Source organism: Chinchilla lanigera, unplaced genomic scaffold (assembly GCF_000276665.1).
Source record: "Chinchilla lanigera isolate Chin_1 unplaced genomic scaffold, ChiLan1.0 scaffold00009, whole genome shotgun sequence".
NCBI classification, from domain to species: domain Eukaryota; kingdom Metazoa; phylum Chordata; class Mammalia; order Rodentia; family Chinchillidae; genus Chinchilla; species Chinchilla lanigera.
In genome coordinates this window covers 21,869,007-21,886,266 of record NW_004955410.1, presented here as the reverse complement: position 1 = coordinate 21,886,266, position 17,260 = coordinate 21,869,007, and the positions used below count along the sequence as shown (strand labels likewise).

General features: G+C 36.1%; 1 protein-coding gene across 3 annotated transcripts in view; it reads right to left on the bottom strand.

The window, feature by feature from the left end:
* Nucleotides 1-17,260, bottom strand: part of Hdac9 (histone deacetylase 9) — an 885,718-nt gene that overhangs the window by 45,763 nt on the left and 822,695 nt on the right. For all 3 annotated transcript variants that reach the window (XM_005377344.2, XM_013510571.1, XM_005377345.2), the window contains one exon: nt 4,026-4,159. In XM_005377344.2, the coding sequence (XP_005377401.1) occupies nt 4,026-4,159 (134 nt within the window). The remainder of the gene's footprint in view (nt 1-4,025; nt 4,160-17,260) is intronic.

The following is a 17,260-nucleotide window of genomic DNA, read 5'->3' as shown; positions in this document are numbered from 1 at the left end:
TCTAAATGTTGCCAAGAAAAAAGAAAGAAGTGGACTTCTGGTATGTCTTCAAAATCAGCTGCCCCTAGGAATTTCCTGTACCATGCTCAAATTAATTTTAATCCAGTAGTATATTATTTTGATTGACCTTGTACATATTTCTTGAAAGATAGTTAAGAAATGCTTTTGCTAAGTAGATCATTTTCATGATATAAATGTTTAAAGAGAAAAAATACTTGTTTTGGGTGTGACAGACAAGGTAATTTTTTAAAAAACAAGTTTCTTGCTACCTATCTAGGTATCTACACTGAGATGTGGAAGCAACAGTTTCTGCTGATTTTACAGTTCCTTTGGGTTATGTAATACATATTATTTTCTGATAATAAGCCACAAGAAGCAGTATTTGGCTGTATTGACATGGCCTGGCCAAGAACAACAAGGAAAAGAAATAGCATTCAAAAAACTGGCAAAATGTTTATGAATTCTAATCCTCTGCACATGAATAAATACATCTGACAAAGTGCAGAGTCCTTTAAAAAGGCTCTTCTTGACCCTTCTAATTTGAGTTCAATTGGTTGTTCAATGTTGAGAAGCCAGAGTTGGTGCTGCCAGTGTTTCAAGCGTAAGCTTTACTACACTTTGTTATTTGTAAAAGTGAAATCCCAGATAATAAGTTATAATTGCTCTATTAATCACTTGAAAGGGGGCTTTGGAGGAAAACTGAGATTTGAAATTGCAATAATTGCTATCTGAAAGACGTCTTTTTAATTTTCTTACCTACAGCTTACCATATAAACCTGCTGTGAAAACTGCAAGCATGCACTTTTTAAAATGGTGAGGTACATTTAATATGTCTTCTATATTATTTTTTCTAAAGGAACGAAATTTAAAACTTCAATGTAGTCATGATGACCTTTAACTCAGAAAAAAATACCAAAACCCAGGCCTTGCATTATAAATTATATTGTCAATGAACGTGAGAAGTTCTCTTTGTTTCTCGAGTTGTTTCAAGGATTACACTTTCATTTCCTTTTTTCAAGTGAATTATAATGTACAACACACATATTTTTCTTCCAGTTTTCATTAAAAAATCATTCCTTCCTTCACTTTGTTCCTTTGTATACTAATGGACCCAATACAACACAATTTATCTTTCATTGTTCAGTATACCAACTTCATCTGTTCCCTTTAAGAATATTGTGGGAAATCTATACTCTTGTTTATATGCTTAAGAACTCTTAATACAAAGAATATCAAAAGACATACTCTATTTAAAGTTCCCTTCATTTGGTTCATGAAAAATACATTTTACATTGTGCTTATGTAACTGAAAATAGCCAACCAAAGAGAGAAAATGGTGTTTAGGGTATTATAATAACTAGATCAAACTTCCTATAAGACATCCAGAGAAAGTTAATAGTCAGTATAACCAAAGCAATCATTTCAGTTATTACTCCCTAGACTTGTTAGCAATCTTTACATCCACATGTACAGGAGTAAAACTAATCATATACATATCCCTTTCTCTACCTCAGGCTTGATCCTGCTAAAAAAAAAAAAAAAAAAAAAAAAGCAGAGAAAGGTCCACGCCTCTAATTCTAGGCAGATAAATTATCAAAAGTATGGAATGCCTAACAACCAAATCTGTTCTGAACCACAGTCATTTTCTTAAAGAAAGAAATCCTATGAGAAATGATTCTATCTGCCCTGGAAATACTCTCTTAGAGGAACAGAGTTGGGTCAGGTTCAGAGATTACAAGAGCTAAAAGAGAAGATTTCATTGGAATGGGTGTGTTCAGAGACAGCCACTGAAATCCGTAATTTCCTTCCACATAGTTGGAAAAGTAGTTTACTTTAGCAGCTGGGTATTGTTTCTTTCTGGGCAGGTCAGTCATCGATGGAGCCACCATCCGCAATGTATTCTGATTTTCTGCACATCTGGTGTAAGCCTTTATGATGCAAATATTAAAACCAGCCTGCTTCTCTGAAATGTTTCTATAGCTTTTAATATGGAACGAGTGATTTGAAAATATACGTGACTATGCAAAAAAAAAAAATGTCTGCTAGGCAAGCAGAGCAACCCAGTATTAACTGTATAGATACAGCTTTTTTTGCACTGTTTTATTGCTGCAAGAGAAAAACCTAACATCCTGTTTGACATTATTGGTTCATAAGAACCTCAGAAGGACTTACATTTTAGAAAACCTTGGACACCTCAGATCATGTGTGATATGAAATGGCAGTCCATTGTTGATACTAGTCACTGGGTAATTACATCTCTTGGGCTATTGTGCTGTATAAAATTGTACAATAGAGTAAAGCCCTTGAGCACTTTTATCTCTAATACTTTTCTTTCAAATTAAACGTGCATATACTTATTTTAATAAAACTTCAAAATAGTCATGTCACAGCACTATAGGTTTGCAAGATAATGATGACCATAAAGCTTCTATGTTCAAAGGACAAAAGATGAACAACAGAGGCAAAGGAATGTGTTATTGTTAAAAATAGCATGAATGATTTCTAAAAAAATTTGTACGCAAGGGGTGATCCAAGGTACAGTGACTGTTTTAAATTTTTAAAAAAATATTATAGTAAAAATCACATTTCCATTCAGCCATTTAAAAATACTCTCCTTTGCTTCTGACATACTTATTGAAGTTCTTGCCACTTTCTGAGGCAGTTTTGGAAATCCTCTTTTGTGAATGTCTTTACTGGGTGCGATCAAAAATAGAGTGAATGCTGTTAGTGAGTGCCATCTACGGAAAAGGCAGGCTCATAAAAACATCATGGTGTCTTCATTCACCTTATTCATTGGATTTGACCATCATGGGACTTCTGGTTCTTTCCCAAAGTCAAAATGACCATCACATGTACATGTTCTGAATTGACTTTGGAAATTAGGCAGCCCTGACCACACAAATAAAGACACTATAAAGGACATCCAGAACTGCTTCAAAAAGTGGCAAGAATGATGCAGTAAGTGTGTTCAAAGCAAGGAGAGGGGCTGGGGATTTAGCTCAGAGGCAAAGCGCCTTCCTGGCAAGCGCAAGGTCGTGAGTTCGGTTCCCGGTACCATAGAAAAACCAAAAAAAAAAAAAAAAAAAAGCAAGGAGAATATTTTGAGGAGGATTAATAATAATGTGTTTTTTAGTGTAATTGTATTGATTTAAAGACATATCGTATTTTTCAATAAAACAGCATATGTTTATTTCATAAGTCAAATCAGATTTCAAATTCAAAAAGAGAGGCAAAAATATATAATAGTCACAAACTTCCACACATGCACTATGAAAAATAAGTGAATTGATAAGATTAATGAACGTATATAAACTTTGGGATATTTGCCGAGTTGCCATTAATTGGTCCAAAAAATTGACATGATCTAGACATGAACCTCACAACAATTATCTCTGAAACCTGCAGAGTGGTCAGAAAATTGTGCTGCAATTTAGTTACATAATGCAAAAGAAAAAAATGGCATTTAGCCATTTAGATTTAAGTTCAAATGTTAGATTCAATGCACTCTGGCTGCAGACCATTCAGGAGTTTCTCAATCTTTTTGAGATTCATTATCACCATATATAAGATGTAAACAATATCTGTTTCTTAGTATGGAAAATTCTTAAGTAATGACAAAAAGTCTGTTGATATTTTTGCAATGTTTTATTTTTCTGATCTAACAATCCTACAAAAAAATCTCAAAAATCTTTAATAGTTTAATTTCTTATCAAACTTTTAAATGCTCATTTAACTGGGTCAGTAGACAAACATCCTTATACCCTGTGGTTATCTTTGATAGCTCTTGAGCTATGTAAGTAACCTGACAGAAAGGAGTGCTATGTGGAGTTTATATCTGGGAATAAAATGACAGCAGATAATGTAAGAACACATAAACTTGTCTTATCGAGGGTGTGCCTGCTTTTTTAATGGTGAGAGCAACACTGAGCTTTCTGAGTACATGGAGATTTTAAAAGACTGTAAAAAATATGCACGCATACATCCTTGGTCTTTTACCTACACTCTTTTGTACTTTGAAGTTTTACCTCATTTCCTAGAAGGGCATTGACGCAAGCTTCTGAGGCATCACAAATGGCTGTGAGATCGTGTCCTCCTTCTAGAGCCAACACTGCACGTCCATCAACCAACGTCATCAACTGCTTTGTCAAATGACCAAAGCCTATAATAATGCAAACAGAACATTTCCAAGTATTAAGCAAGAGAAAATGACAGCTAAGTCTGACATTCACTGAGCACTTTTTTTTTTCCTTTTTTTTTTTGGTATTTTTGAGACAAGGTCTCATTATGCAGTTCAGGCTGGCCTTGAACTCACTTTGCAGCCCAGGCTGGCATCGAACTCGCAATGATCCTCCTGCCTCAGCCTCCTGAGTGCTGGGATTACAGGCTTGCACAACCACGTCTGGCACACTTTTCTTTGCAAGTTCTTTCACAGCACTTTCTGGTGCTAAGTCATTTAATATACACATAATAATTTTACAGGTTATGTCCTATTATCATCTCTATTTTACAGGTAGGGGAATTAAAGTCCAAGATTCCACTAAAAAGAGTCACAACCAAGACTCTGCACTAGTGCACAGTAGAGCCTCCATAGCACATTCTGCATGCATCTAGATTTAAAAACTTGGAATATTACTTAGTTAATGTTAACAAGGTAAACTATACTATTTGCTTACCTTATGCTTCTGGTATCTATCATTTGCCTTTACTTTACAATAAAGGGAATTTTCCATACTTCATCTCATAGCACTTTGCTATCATAAAAGATTTTTATAATCTTTTATTATGAAGTATTTGATAAATGCAAAAAAGTATAAAGAATATCTCTAAGTGTTATAAAACATAATGTTATGACAAACACTTGCTCACTCAACTTTTAACTTGAAAGGTAAAGTTAGCATACTTTCGGACTTCTTGTATACCTCCTTCTGAGAGCGTCAGTCCTCTTCCCTGTGGAAATCAAGTTCCCAAATTCATGTTTATAATTCCATTGTTCTCCTTTGTCTAATTTGGTTATTTTAAAACTTTATAAAAATGGTTTTACACTTTTGCAATTGCTTCTTCCCAGGCATTCTGCTAGTTTATTTCTGTTGATTCATGTAGTTGTAGTGCTTTGCTCTCCAGTGAGCCAGTTTATGCCTATAGAATTTACTGTCCATTCTCCTTCAGACAGATATTTGGTGTTCTTGTTGTCACAAACATTCCAGTTTTTTATTATTATGCACAATGTTGCCATGAATATTCTCATACAAGTCTTCTGTTGCACATATGCAAAAACGAAATGAAATTGTTGAGTTAAAATCTGCTAAACAACGCCAGATTATTTCCAAAGGGCTATTACCAGCTGTCTTGGTTACTTTTCTCTCATTGCCAGGACAAAATATGTAATGCCCAAAATTAGGAAGGAAAGGTTTATTTGGCTCAAAGTTTGTGGAGGTTTCAGTCCATAATCAGCTGGCTCCAAGGCAGAGGGGCAACAGTTCACAGTGGTGGAAGACAGCAAAAGCAACAAGAGCAAAAAGGGAAGGAGAGAGAGCAAGTCTCTTTCCCTCTCTTATATGTATGCAGAATGCCTGCCCCAGGGCGGGTGTAGCACTTATACCCATAATCCAGCACTGGACTATGAACCAATCATAAACTCTAGAAACCCACCCCATGACTGCATGCGGCTTTGGAGGGACATCCAGACACAGACCATAACACCAACCACCACTCTTAGATGCCATGTGTATAAGAATTCCAGTTTACTCCCAATCTTGCCAACATCTGGCATAATTTGCTAAATGATTAATGAATAATGGCATCTTATTGTAGTCTCATTCAGTATAAGAAGGGAGCTTTCCATTTCTAGTTTGAATTAGAGTTTTTATTTTAATTGCTGTTGAATTTAATCTAGTTATCTCTCTACATATGCGGTTTTTTCCTACAAGTTAGCAGCATTGCGAGTTACATTATTTAATATTCCTAATATTAAGCTATCATTGCATTTATGGAATAAAATAAACTTGTTCATGATATATTATTTTTCTAATACACAATTAGATTTGTATTACTAATGCCTTGTTTAGGATTTTTTTCATCCATCTCCACAAATAAAATTAATCCATAGTTTTTTATTCTTGTATTAACCATGGGACTCTCTTTTTTCATTATTTGACCACAGATGTAGGATAGGCATCTCCTGCAAAACCACTTGGGTGTTATGCTCTCTTTGAAGAGATTTTTAACTATCAATTAAATGTTTAAGGGATTTTAGGGCTACTCATGTTTTCTATCTCTTCCTGAGTTATATTTTTCTAGGAATTTATTTCTTTTATTCACATGCTTAGATTTAATGAAATAAAGTTGCTTATTAGCTCTTTTACCATTTGGAACTGCAACTAGATTTACATGCTCAATGTCACTGAAATTCCTCTCAAGTCTTTAAAGTTCTCACTCAGATTTTCCATTCTTTCTATCTTGGTTATGTGCGTTTTTATTCAGATCTATCTTCCAGACTTTCTTTCATTAGATGTCTTCAATATGTTAGTTAGTACTTTTCTTGATATTTTCATTTTAGTGATTATGTAGTTTAGTTCCAGAATTTCAATATGGGAGTATTTCATAACTTCCTAGTCACTTCTATAGTTTCTTACTTTTGCATATGTTTTTATTTTTTGCTTCTATTTCATTCAGCATAGTTATTTTATATCCTGTATCTGATATTTGAATCTTTCAACTAAGTTTAGTCTTCACTGTGTCTCCTAACTTGTCCTCATGGCTCCCTTTCTCCTCTGTTTATGTGGGTTTGTTTTGTGTTTTGTATTTTGTGGTTATATTCATTACAACTTTATGTATGAGCACTCTGAAGCCTGGTGTAATCGACTGAATGTATCTCCTTTGTCTCAAATTTATCTGTGAAATTCTAACCTCCAATGTAATGGTGTTACATAGTAGGGATTTGGGTAGTAGTAATTAGTTCTACTCTAGAAAATTTTTTAGAAATCATAGCCAAGTACACACTTCTGCTAATCACATTGTTAAATATTCTAGACAGGTTTTCTGATGATTTACCCAGTGTAATGGTGATAATTTATATATACAAATCAAGCCAGTGCACAATATTATTCATACTGAAGGTTCCTAGCAACTGAAAATTCAATGATCTAAAGTCACTACTGAGGAAGTTAAATCACATATATTAAAGAAAACAAAGAAGAAGAAATACCCAAATCTGATTTAAGTTCACTCTTTCCTCTGGGAATAAAAAAAGCCCCATAAAATATCAAATTTAGATGGGATAGTAAAAAGTGGAAGGAAAGATTGGAATGAAGTTAAATCTTTGATCTCTATCCAAATTCCTCTTTCTTTTACCTACAGGGCGTATTTCCATTCACATGTTACCCATGTGATCTCTGCAGTCAGAGACTAAAGCTGCTGGACTCTGAGTTATGCATGCACAAAATATTCAAGTGAAGTAAAGAAATGAAATTTCTACAAAAACCACGACCTTTCTTCCAATCAAAATAAGCATTTCGAGAATAATCTTTGAGTTCTATTATCCTGAGTTCTGTTATGTCCATTGCTACTGTACATATTAGAAACACCAGAAATGCCGGACACGAGTAGCCACTAATGTCAAAAGTATTATTTTGGGGATGTGCGAGGTAAAAGTTTAGTGAAATGTGTGCCTGTGTGTGTATCTCCTGGATTAGAGTTCATGTAGCACCTTTTTAATAAGCTGGATTACAAATTTTATACAATTATATTTAGCTTCACCAAAAGCCTAACAGCTCATCCTGCTTGTCAAAGTAAACTTTACGTAACCTTTAGAGTTGAAAAGTTAGCTCAAAGACCTTCCTTGAAGTGTTGTAAGTATGAGTACTGGTGGCTAAGGGATCAAATAAGAAGGTGTCTCCACACAGTGTGACGCCTTGCTGGCTCACACAGCACTGGATGTGGAGGTGGAAATAAGTTCACAAATACATGTGCGCCTTTAGTTCAGGAAATCTGGGGGAGGAGTGCAGGGTGAGGTAGGAACCTGGATGCCTGGGGCAAAGACATCCGCAGGCTCAGGGTAGTGACTGGCTTTAGCTATACCACTGAAAATCAGACTTGGCTGCCGTCTCTATTAACATATTTACTTTCACTGCATTCTGCAATAAATGTTTTTTCTCAAAGACAGATTTGACAACTTACACTCTTTTAGGCAGTCTTGTAGATCGAGGTATTATTAAAACAGTACCACTATCACCACCATTACTAAAGAACCCAAAATATACATTGGTTGTTTTAAAAAGAATTTACCCAGCATGAAATTATAAGCATGAAAAAGAAGCTATACTAAAAAAAAAGAAATAAACTTATTTTGATAACCAAACACAGCTGAACTTGTAACTACCATGACTAAGATACTATTGAGGAAGAGAACAGGAAGAGTATTTTCAATTTAAAATCTTCCAATTCTGTTAATTTGCTAGAAGCAAATTTAATTTATTTTAATTATTTTGCTCTGGAATGAGTACTAAATAAGTTGTAGAAATGGGAGGTTTCAAATGATCAATTTTAGTTTATCTGTGATATGGTACAGGTCTTTGTTACTGTATAAGGACCATATTGCATTGGTATTTGTATTAGTTTGCTTGAAATGAAGAGTTGCCCGGAGAAGGCTCAAAGATTAAGCTTTAGATATGCAGTTAGTGGCTAAGTTAGAAGACACCAAAGGATCCTTCAAAATGACACATCTCACGTGTTTCTATTTCCAAATAATTTCCAGAGAACAGTGGTAGTAAAGGGAAATAGCCATAACTAGCTTCATTTTAATTTTCTTTAAGAGAAAACCTAGTTGGAAAACCAGAATTAGCATATGTTCATTGTAGAAAATAAGGAAAATGACAGAAAAAGTACATAAAAATAACAAAATACAAAAGCAATATATGATAAACATTCTATGTACTATTACATTACTACACTATTATTTAATAAGTTCTAAAACAATTTTATACAATAATAAATTCAGTTTTATCATCAGAGAAAGTCAATTGTGCTTTCATATATTTCATGCTTGTTTATATTTTCTACATAAAACAGAATGATATTTTAATTTTTAAAATTACTTTTTCAACTGTCAAGATAGTGAAAACATTTCTCCTATCCTTTACAGTATCATTTTACATATATCATAGTAGCCAATTCCATGGATTTAGATGTTTGCTATTAGGTTTTCACCTTTATGTACTAATTGCAATTAATAATTCATTGTATAATAAAATGAACCTTACATGCAAGCACTTATCTGATTCTAGTGTTATCATGTGTTATTAAAGGATGGAAAGAATCTTGTGCTTCTGATTGCTGACTTCTGTTTTGTACCCCAGTGAAGGACAGGACATCAGTGGGAAGCATGTAAATGCAAAATGGGAATGAAATGCAGCCCATATTGTATAAATTTTATTCTTTCTGTTTGACAATGGCTGTGGTAGATGAGTGTAATATCCTTATGGAAGTTCAGAGAAATAAGGTTCCTGAGAGGACTTTTATTATGAAATTGCAAATACTATTAAAAGCCTCTGAGGAGATCAGAAATGAAGGAATTCTGCTGTGGAACTGAACAGGGAATTCTCTCCAACCTATAATTTAGTTCCCATTTGCTGTCCTGACATTCTGTAATGAAACATACTGGAGTCTAGAATCAGAACCAACTTCCAGAGAAATATACCTGGGTCATGATACATTTGATTAGCAAAAAAAAAAAAAAAAAAGACACGAAGTGATCATGTAGACTTCCATTTGCTAATATCCTAACTTGTTCCTACTCACCAGAGTCTTCCCCTGTGTCTGTCAGAAAAAGCTTCACATGAAAAACCAAACATGATATTGGCAGCCTCCACCCCACACTGCCACTCAGCAGAGGTAGTAGAGTGAAGGGTAGCAGTGGTAAAGGTTGAAACAGAGGCATCTAATAGCTACAACAGTTTGTACCACTTTGTAATTCTTGTTCTGTGGCTAGAAAGCCTCAATACCTACCTTCTCATTTATTAACAGGCTAGTTTCATTTGGGTCTGAAATACTGGTAAAGACTGAATTGCATATTCAATACAGTAGGGATCAAAAGAGTTGTACATTTTGCCCCATTTAAATATGAAACTTAATTTTGCACATCCACAGACATTTCCTACAGTTACATCCAGAAAGGATTACCAAAGAACGCGTGTATAGAGAAGTGTAATTTCAAACACTGTAGCCACTTTGCCATTTTCCTGTCTAAAGCCCTTGGTCATTAAGTCACCACGTGCTTTGGGAAAGTGCAGCCGAAGTCAAGTTGAGCAGGAGTTTGGGGAGCATGTGGCAGTCTCATGTACTGCGAGGCTCTCCAGCAGGACTTCAAAGCAGAGTTTGATTGTTGCAGATGGGAGGAATGCTTTCCACAAAAATACCTTTTTAAGACTCGTGGTGCTGTAATTCATATGGTAGGCACTTGTGATTCGTTCCTGATGATGTTGGGATCATTTAACTCACAAAACCATTGTCGCTACCATAAAAGCCTTTCATCTGGAGCCAAAAAGGTTTATTTCATGCAAATGAAAAATTTTCATTAAAGTATCACCTTAATAATGGACAAAGATATGTATTTTCTGGTCATGTTTAAAATGTAAATTTATGAACGTATTCTGAAGACTCATTTCATGTTAAGATCCTTACTTATTTGATGTCCCAGGACTCTTTCCAAGTTCATTGAAACCGGAAATCAATTTTGGAAGAAATATGGAGATTATTATCATTAAATCTTTCAGTTGGTTTATTCCAAGCAGTACTATAAATATTGCATATGTTTTAAAGAAGGCACTTTCAACCACAGTAAAAATCCTTTTACTCTTCTAGTCAGTGGTGTTCCCACAAGGTAAATTTATATTCTCACCACCTTTTGGAAGCAAAATGAGTATTTGCCTTGTATCCTAAACAAAGTCTAAAACAATGGAATACTTCACTGCCATTATTCCTGAAAAATAAAATGTATCCTTAGGGACTCTGAGAAATAAAAATGGTAAGAAGGACTGACTGTACACCAACCCGTCCAACTTTGATCTAACTACCTATCAACTTTTATTAAATAAATACTCTGTGCCATAGTTCTATATATAAATCTTAAGTGATAAGAAAATTAGATTTGAATCTCAGTTTCCTCCACCCATAAATATCACTACATATTATTTATTCTACTTCACAGATTTTAAATAAATTTCTACTCATAAAAGCCACTTAAAAATAATAAGTAAGCCAGTATATGGAGCAGAGCGTGGCACGTAGCAGGTGCTTGGTAATTATTTTTTAATGAGACATTTTAATCCTAAAATTTTAGATATTGAAGTAAACTTTAAGACTGAGTATCTCAATTTTTTCATAGTCACAATGAGAAAACAAAGACTCCTCAGAATGCTGAATTATCAAAGCAAATCAACAACCAAGTTAGACCCCGAATCTCTCAGAGTGATTTTCCCACTGTCTGTTGCTGCCAAGGTATAGATATTAATACTGGCCATATTTTCAGATATGATTTCCTGTTCCAAAGGAAATACTTCAGAAAGAGTTGCTAAATACCATCTTTTTTTTTTTTACAAATCATTGTTTTAGTGTGTTAAGTGCAAATAAATCAGAAGCATATGCATTAAATTTTCTTTAAAACATGCCAGTACAGTATAAAACCAGTGAGGAGAAAAAAAAAACCCTAGAAAATGCTTTTGGACACCGTAGGGCTCTTCCTTGCCGCTCCTCAACAAAACTGACTTGTGCCAAACCCCAAGTGCAACCTGATTTGCCAATATCTAGCTTTCACTGCTGTTTTCAATAATGCATCAAACACATGGGATCTATTCTCTCATCGATGCTCACGCATAATCGGTCAAGTGGGACAGAATCAGAGCAGATCAGACTCATGCTAAGGAACGAAGATCCCATTACAGTAGTCTGTACTGCTTCAGTGCAACCAGGATTTCCTGAGCATCTCTAATAAAGGTAGGGAGATATAAGGATGAGTAAGATACAGTTCTTGCTTCCAAGGAACTGAAATATGAGACATGTACTTAGATAAATATCACTTAACATAAAGAAAGTTAATTTTGAAAGTGGTATAAAGCTAAAGAGATGGAGAATATAAATCTGCTTTAAAATTACTCAGAAGATGACAGTGGACACTTACACACGTGCAGTGTTAAATATTTGTGAACCTGCCCTGGGCTTCCCATTCCTGACAAAGGAATGGTAATGTCGGTTGGTTTGCCTGAAATAAAGACCCAGTCCAAAAATGGGCATCTGAGATAAATACACACTTCTTAAATAAAGAAATATAAATGGCAAATAAATATATGAAAAATGTTCAATATCATTGGTCATTCAAGAAATGCAAATTAAAACAACACTGAGATTCCATCTCATGCCAGAAAGAATGGCTGTTGTCAAGAAATCAACCAATCACAAATGCTGGAGGGGCTGTGGGGAAAAAGGAGCCCTTCTCCACTGTTGGTGGGAGTGCAGACTGGTGCAGCCACTCTGGAAATCAGTATGGAGATTCCCCAAATAGCAAGGATTAGAGGTCCTATTGAGCCCAGCTATTCCCATTCTGGGTATTTTCCCAGAAGAAGTAAAAACATCATACCATGGCAATATATGTGCAACCATATTTATAACAGCACAGTTTTTCATAGCTAGATCTTGGAAACAACCCAAATGCCCATCAACTGAGGGCTGGATAAAAAAGATGTGTTTTTTTTTCTTTTAAAGAGAAAAAAACCAGTAAAGACAATGATACAAAATTTCAAAACAAGATAGGAGGAGAGTAACAATGGTTAGTACATTAATTATTGTTGTCCTCAAAGTACTTGCTCAGATTACAAAATATATGCATGAAAAATTGATCAAACATAAAAGCATAAACTTTTCTTTTCAATGAATTCATAGAAATTAGTAGTATAGCTACCTTACCTATCTTGTGTATATATATATATATATATATATATATATATATATATAAAAGTCTCAAAAGATGTGGTATTTTTTATAAATGGAGTACTACACAGCCATAAAGAAGGATAAATTCAAGACTTTTATAGCTAAATGGATGCAACTCAAAACCATACTCATAAGTGAAATAAAACAGACTCACATGTGTAAACATAATATTGTCTCCCTGATGTAAGAAACTGAAAGAGTAAATAAGGTCTAAAATGTACAATAGATATTGTGAAATGAGAAGAAGTTATTCAAAAGGAAAAAGGAACTGGAATGGGGGAAAGGGGAAAGGACAGAAGGAAAAAGAAAAAATAATGAAAGTCAGTTATACTATTACTGTCCCTTAGTTCATTGAAAAGAAAGGTTTGTGCTAATATCAATTGGAGAAACTTTAATGCCCATATCCTGTACTCTGAATAACTATTTTAAAGATAACAATATTCAATATATTAACTATTGTTGTAGTCCTATGATTTTGTTATGGAGTTTTATCTTTTTTCCATAAAATAAAAATTTTTTAAAATATATAAAAAGCATTCACCCAAGTCATGGCACACAGGTAGTAATCATAACTATTACTGGCCATGCTAGCCCCTTGACCCACCCTGTTCATGGTTGCCAAACTCTATTAGATAAATAGGCAATATATTTAGATGATACAATTATTTTTGTTTATTTATTTTTTTCTCAGTAAACTTAGTTCTGGAATCAATCAATTATGTCAACATAGGATCACATACACTTCAATTCCCCAAAAAGCAAGATAGAAAATGGACAAGTAAGCTTAGGGAACAGAAGCCTGTATTTCCAGAGAAAATTATGCTTTAGACTTCATTTCACAAACAAAAGTTGTTAAGAGTTGTTTAACACTTTCAAATCTAGCAAATAGTTGGATCTGAGAAGGTGCTTGGTAAACTGGAAGAATTGACAGATAACAGAGTTAACTTACTGTGTTCAAGTCTACTTGATTCCATTTCTACTAGACACTGTGGTGGGCGAGATTCTTAGAATACCTTCAAATGACCTTTGCCTTGGTATTACCTGCTCCTTTTTGAGTGTGGGCAGCATCTGTGAGTACTATAAGTTATCACTCTTATGAAAGACAAAAACATTTTTCAGTTGACTTTGAGTAAATCAAACGGGAGATTTGGAGCATTTGTGAGGGGAGGGAGGATAACTGAATCACATGAACGTCTTAGAAGCAAAGTTTCTCCAGCTGGTCATCGAGGAGGAAGTCAGAGAGATTTAAAGCATAAGAAATACTTGATGCATCGCTGACTGATGGTTTGAAAATTGAGGAGACCACGTGAAAGGAATTATTGGTGGCTTCTAGCCAGTTAGGAAATGGGGTCCTCAGATCTCTAGCTGCAAGGACTGAATTTTACACAGCAACTTGAATGAGCTCAAAAGAGAACTGCTTCCTCAGAGCCTGCGGATTAAAGCGCGAGCCTGACCGACAGTTTGCAAAGAGTCTTGTGAGACCCGAGGCTCAGAGGTAGGTGAGTCTGCACAGACTTGTGAGCTACACAACTGTGAGGGTAATGAAGACAGTATTGTAAACTGCTAAATTTTCACACATCCCTGAATAATCAAGAGGCCTAAGAAAAATCATTCTGGTTTACAAGCTGAATTGAGGACACAGGGAAAGTTAAAATAATAAAGATATAATTACAACAATTAGCAATTCTCAAATGTTCAGCCTGTGCTGAGTTCTGGGCTTTGCCTAGGCTTTTCTTCCATTTTAACATCCACCTTGTTCTCAACTTTCTCCAGAAAGTGGACAAAGAGTTAGGGAAGTTGGCTAACTTTCCCAATGTAACTCAAAACAGGAAGTAGTAAAGTCAGGACTCTCTCTTTGGGTTTTCTGACGTTAGAGTACACACACACAAAAGGCATGTTTCCTTTTCATCTAGAATGAGATGGGGTGACCGTGCTATTTCACTATGTGTACGAAAGCTTCATCTGCTCTCACTATTCTCCACTAAATGACAGACCTCTGTATGTTGAAAGTATAAGACAGGCACTTTGACAATACATGAAAAAGTTATCCTGCAAACCTGGGGGAGGTGGATTGCTGGAAGAAAATAAAGTCATGGTGAGTTTTCAGTTGTGATGAGCACTGCAAATAGAATCAGAGCGGCTTGCTTCCCTGTGACTCTGAACCAATGCCAAAATCTGTCAGTCCCTTTGTGAAAAAGAACACAAGAACATCGTTCTGAGCCAACGTGAGGTGCCCGTTCTCAAGCAGAGAGACTTATAGATTTTGGAACTTCCCTAAGGACACAAAGGCTCTATTAAAGAGATATTGGCCACAGAACGTTGGACAATGCAAATATTTTCTAACTGATGTTATCAGTGATGCCTTTCATGGCTAAAAACATGCAAAAAGTAGACATTAGATCTGGAGATAGAGATGCACACTGAGAGAGCTGGAGCCTCACTAACATAGGGCAGTGAAGTCAGCACACCAGCCGCACTGCTACCTGTCACTGACCCATCAAGCCTTAACCTGAATCCTTCACAACCTGGTATCTCTCGCTTCCCATCTTCTGCTCACATTTCTCAGCTTGGATGCAACTATTTATACATTTCCATGAACACTGATATTAGACAGTGGCCATCATTCTGGTCTTCTAATAAGATGTCCTGTCTGCATTCAGCTAATTCTTGTTCATCCTGTAAATTCTAAGGAATCAATGCCCTAACCCACCTGTGACATACACATATATATCTATGGGCCCTGTCATGGTTTAGGTCTGCACGATCCTCTCAAGCTTTCATGTGTTGAAAGGTGATTGGATCAGCAGTTCTGTACTCAAGATTAAATCCATCCATGGCTTCAGTAGCTGAGTGTACTATTAGGAGGGGGAGGCTTGCTGCAAGTGGGTCACTGGGGCAACGACCTGGAAGGATATAGCTTTGTCTCTGCCTCCTTTGGAAAGGTTTTGGAGATGTCTATGACAGAGGTCCTAGAGTGCTATAGAAAGAGCTCCATAGGTAATTCCTGTTGGAGCTCAGAAGATCAGAATGTTGATAGAAATCAGAGAGTGAAGGCCAAGCTCAGGAGGTATCAGTTGGGAACAAGGACTCCACTGGCAGTTGGACTAGAAGCCATGTACGTTAGACTTTCGTGGAAAATTTACCTGCCTTTTGCCCATGTCCTGAGACTTTTGCAGGAGACTAAGATTTATGGTGGTAGACTATCATCTGGCAGAGAAAATTTCAAAGCAGCCCGGTATGAAGGCTGGGACATCCACATTGGTGGCTGCTTTCTACCAGCTTTACAGTGAGAATCAGGATGAAAAGGCAAAGCTGAATAATTTGAAAAAGTTTTCCGTTGGCCAGAAAGGAAGCACCTATAAAGCTGGGCCTAGGAGAACTTGGTTGCTGGAAATGTTAGCATTAAAAAGAAGCCCAGTATTTGGCAGAACAAAGGAAAGATGGTTTGAAGACATCTTAGGAATTCACCAAACCCCACCTTTCACAGGCTCAAGGGTGCAAAACTGTAAAGCTTTCCTTTGAGAAGAGATTCTCTGTGACCATTGCTCAAGAAGAGCCTTCTAAGGAATTCATTCCCCAGGGTTCATTTATTTGTGCTCAGCCAGTCAGGCACTCAGTAGTTGCTACACCCATGGTCCAGGGGGGCCCAGCTACTGGTCAGCTGGAAATATACCTCAATGTTATTCATATGGTGTCATGATGCTGCCAAGAAGATTTCAGAAGACCAGGGAGGCCAGGGAGTGTGCCCCTGTGTGGACAGTGCATGAAGGTGTGAGACAGAAAGTGTAAGTGCAGGGGAGACCTAGGAGATACGAAGAACATGGAAAGTCTGCCATGAAAAACCACGGATGGTGAACTGAGCTTTCTCAAGAGAGAAGCCATGTGAGATAGGACTGGCAAGGCCATATGAGCAGGGCTGCTGAAGCTTTTTGAAGCTCATATCTCACTACAAACTGCCCCAGGTGGTGGAGATGGAGTTACAAGATTTAATGTTGGTCCTGCAGAACTTTGGTCCCATTTCTTGCTATCTTCCCATTTCTCCCCTTTGAATCACAAATGTTGATCTTGTGCCATTATATACTGAATATACTTAAGTTGTTTTTGATTTTTTACAGGGGCTCACAGCTAAAGTTTTGTCTTGAATCTCAGAGAAGTCTTTGGATTTGGGCCTTTTAGAACACCTGAAACTTTAGTGACTCGGAGCTGAGTGCATTTTTCCTAATGAGATGGACACAAACCCTTTCAGGGCCAGAGGCCAACTGTTATGCTTTAGATCTAA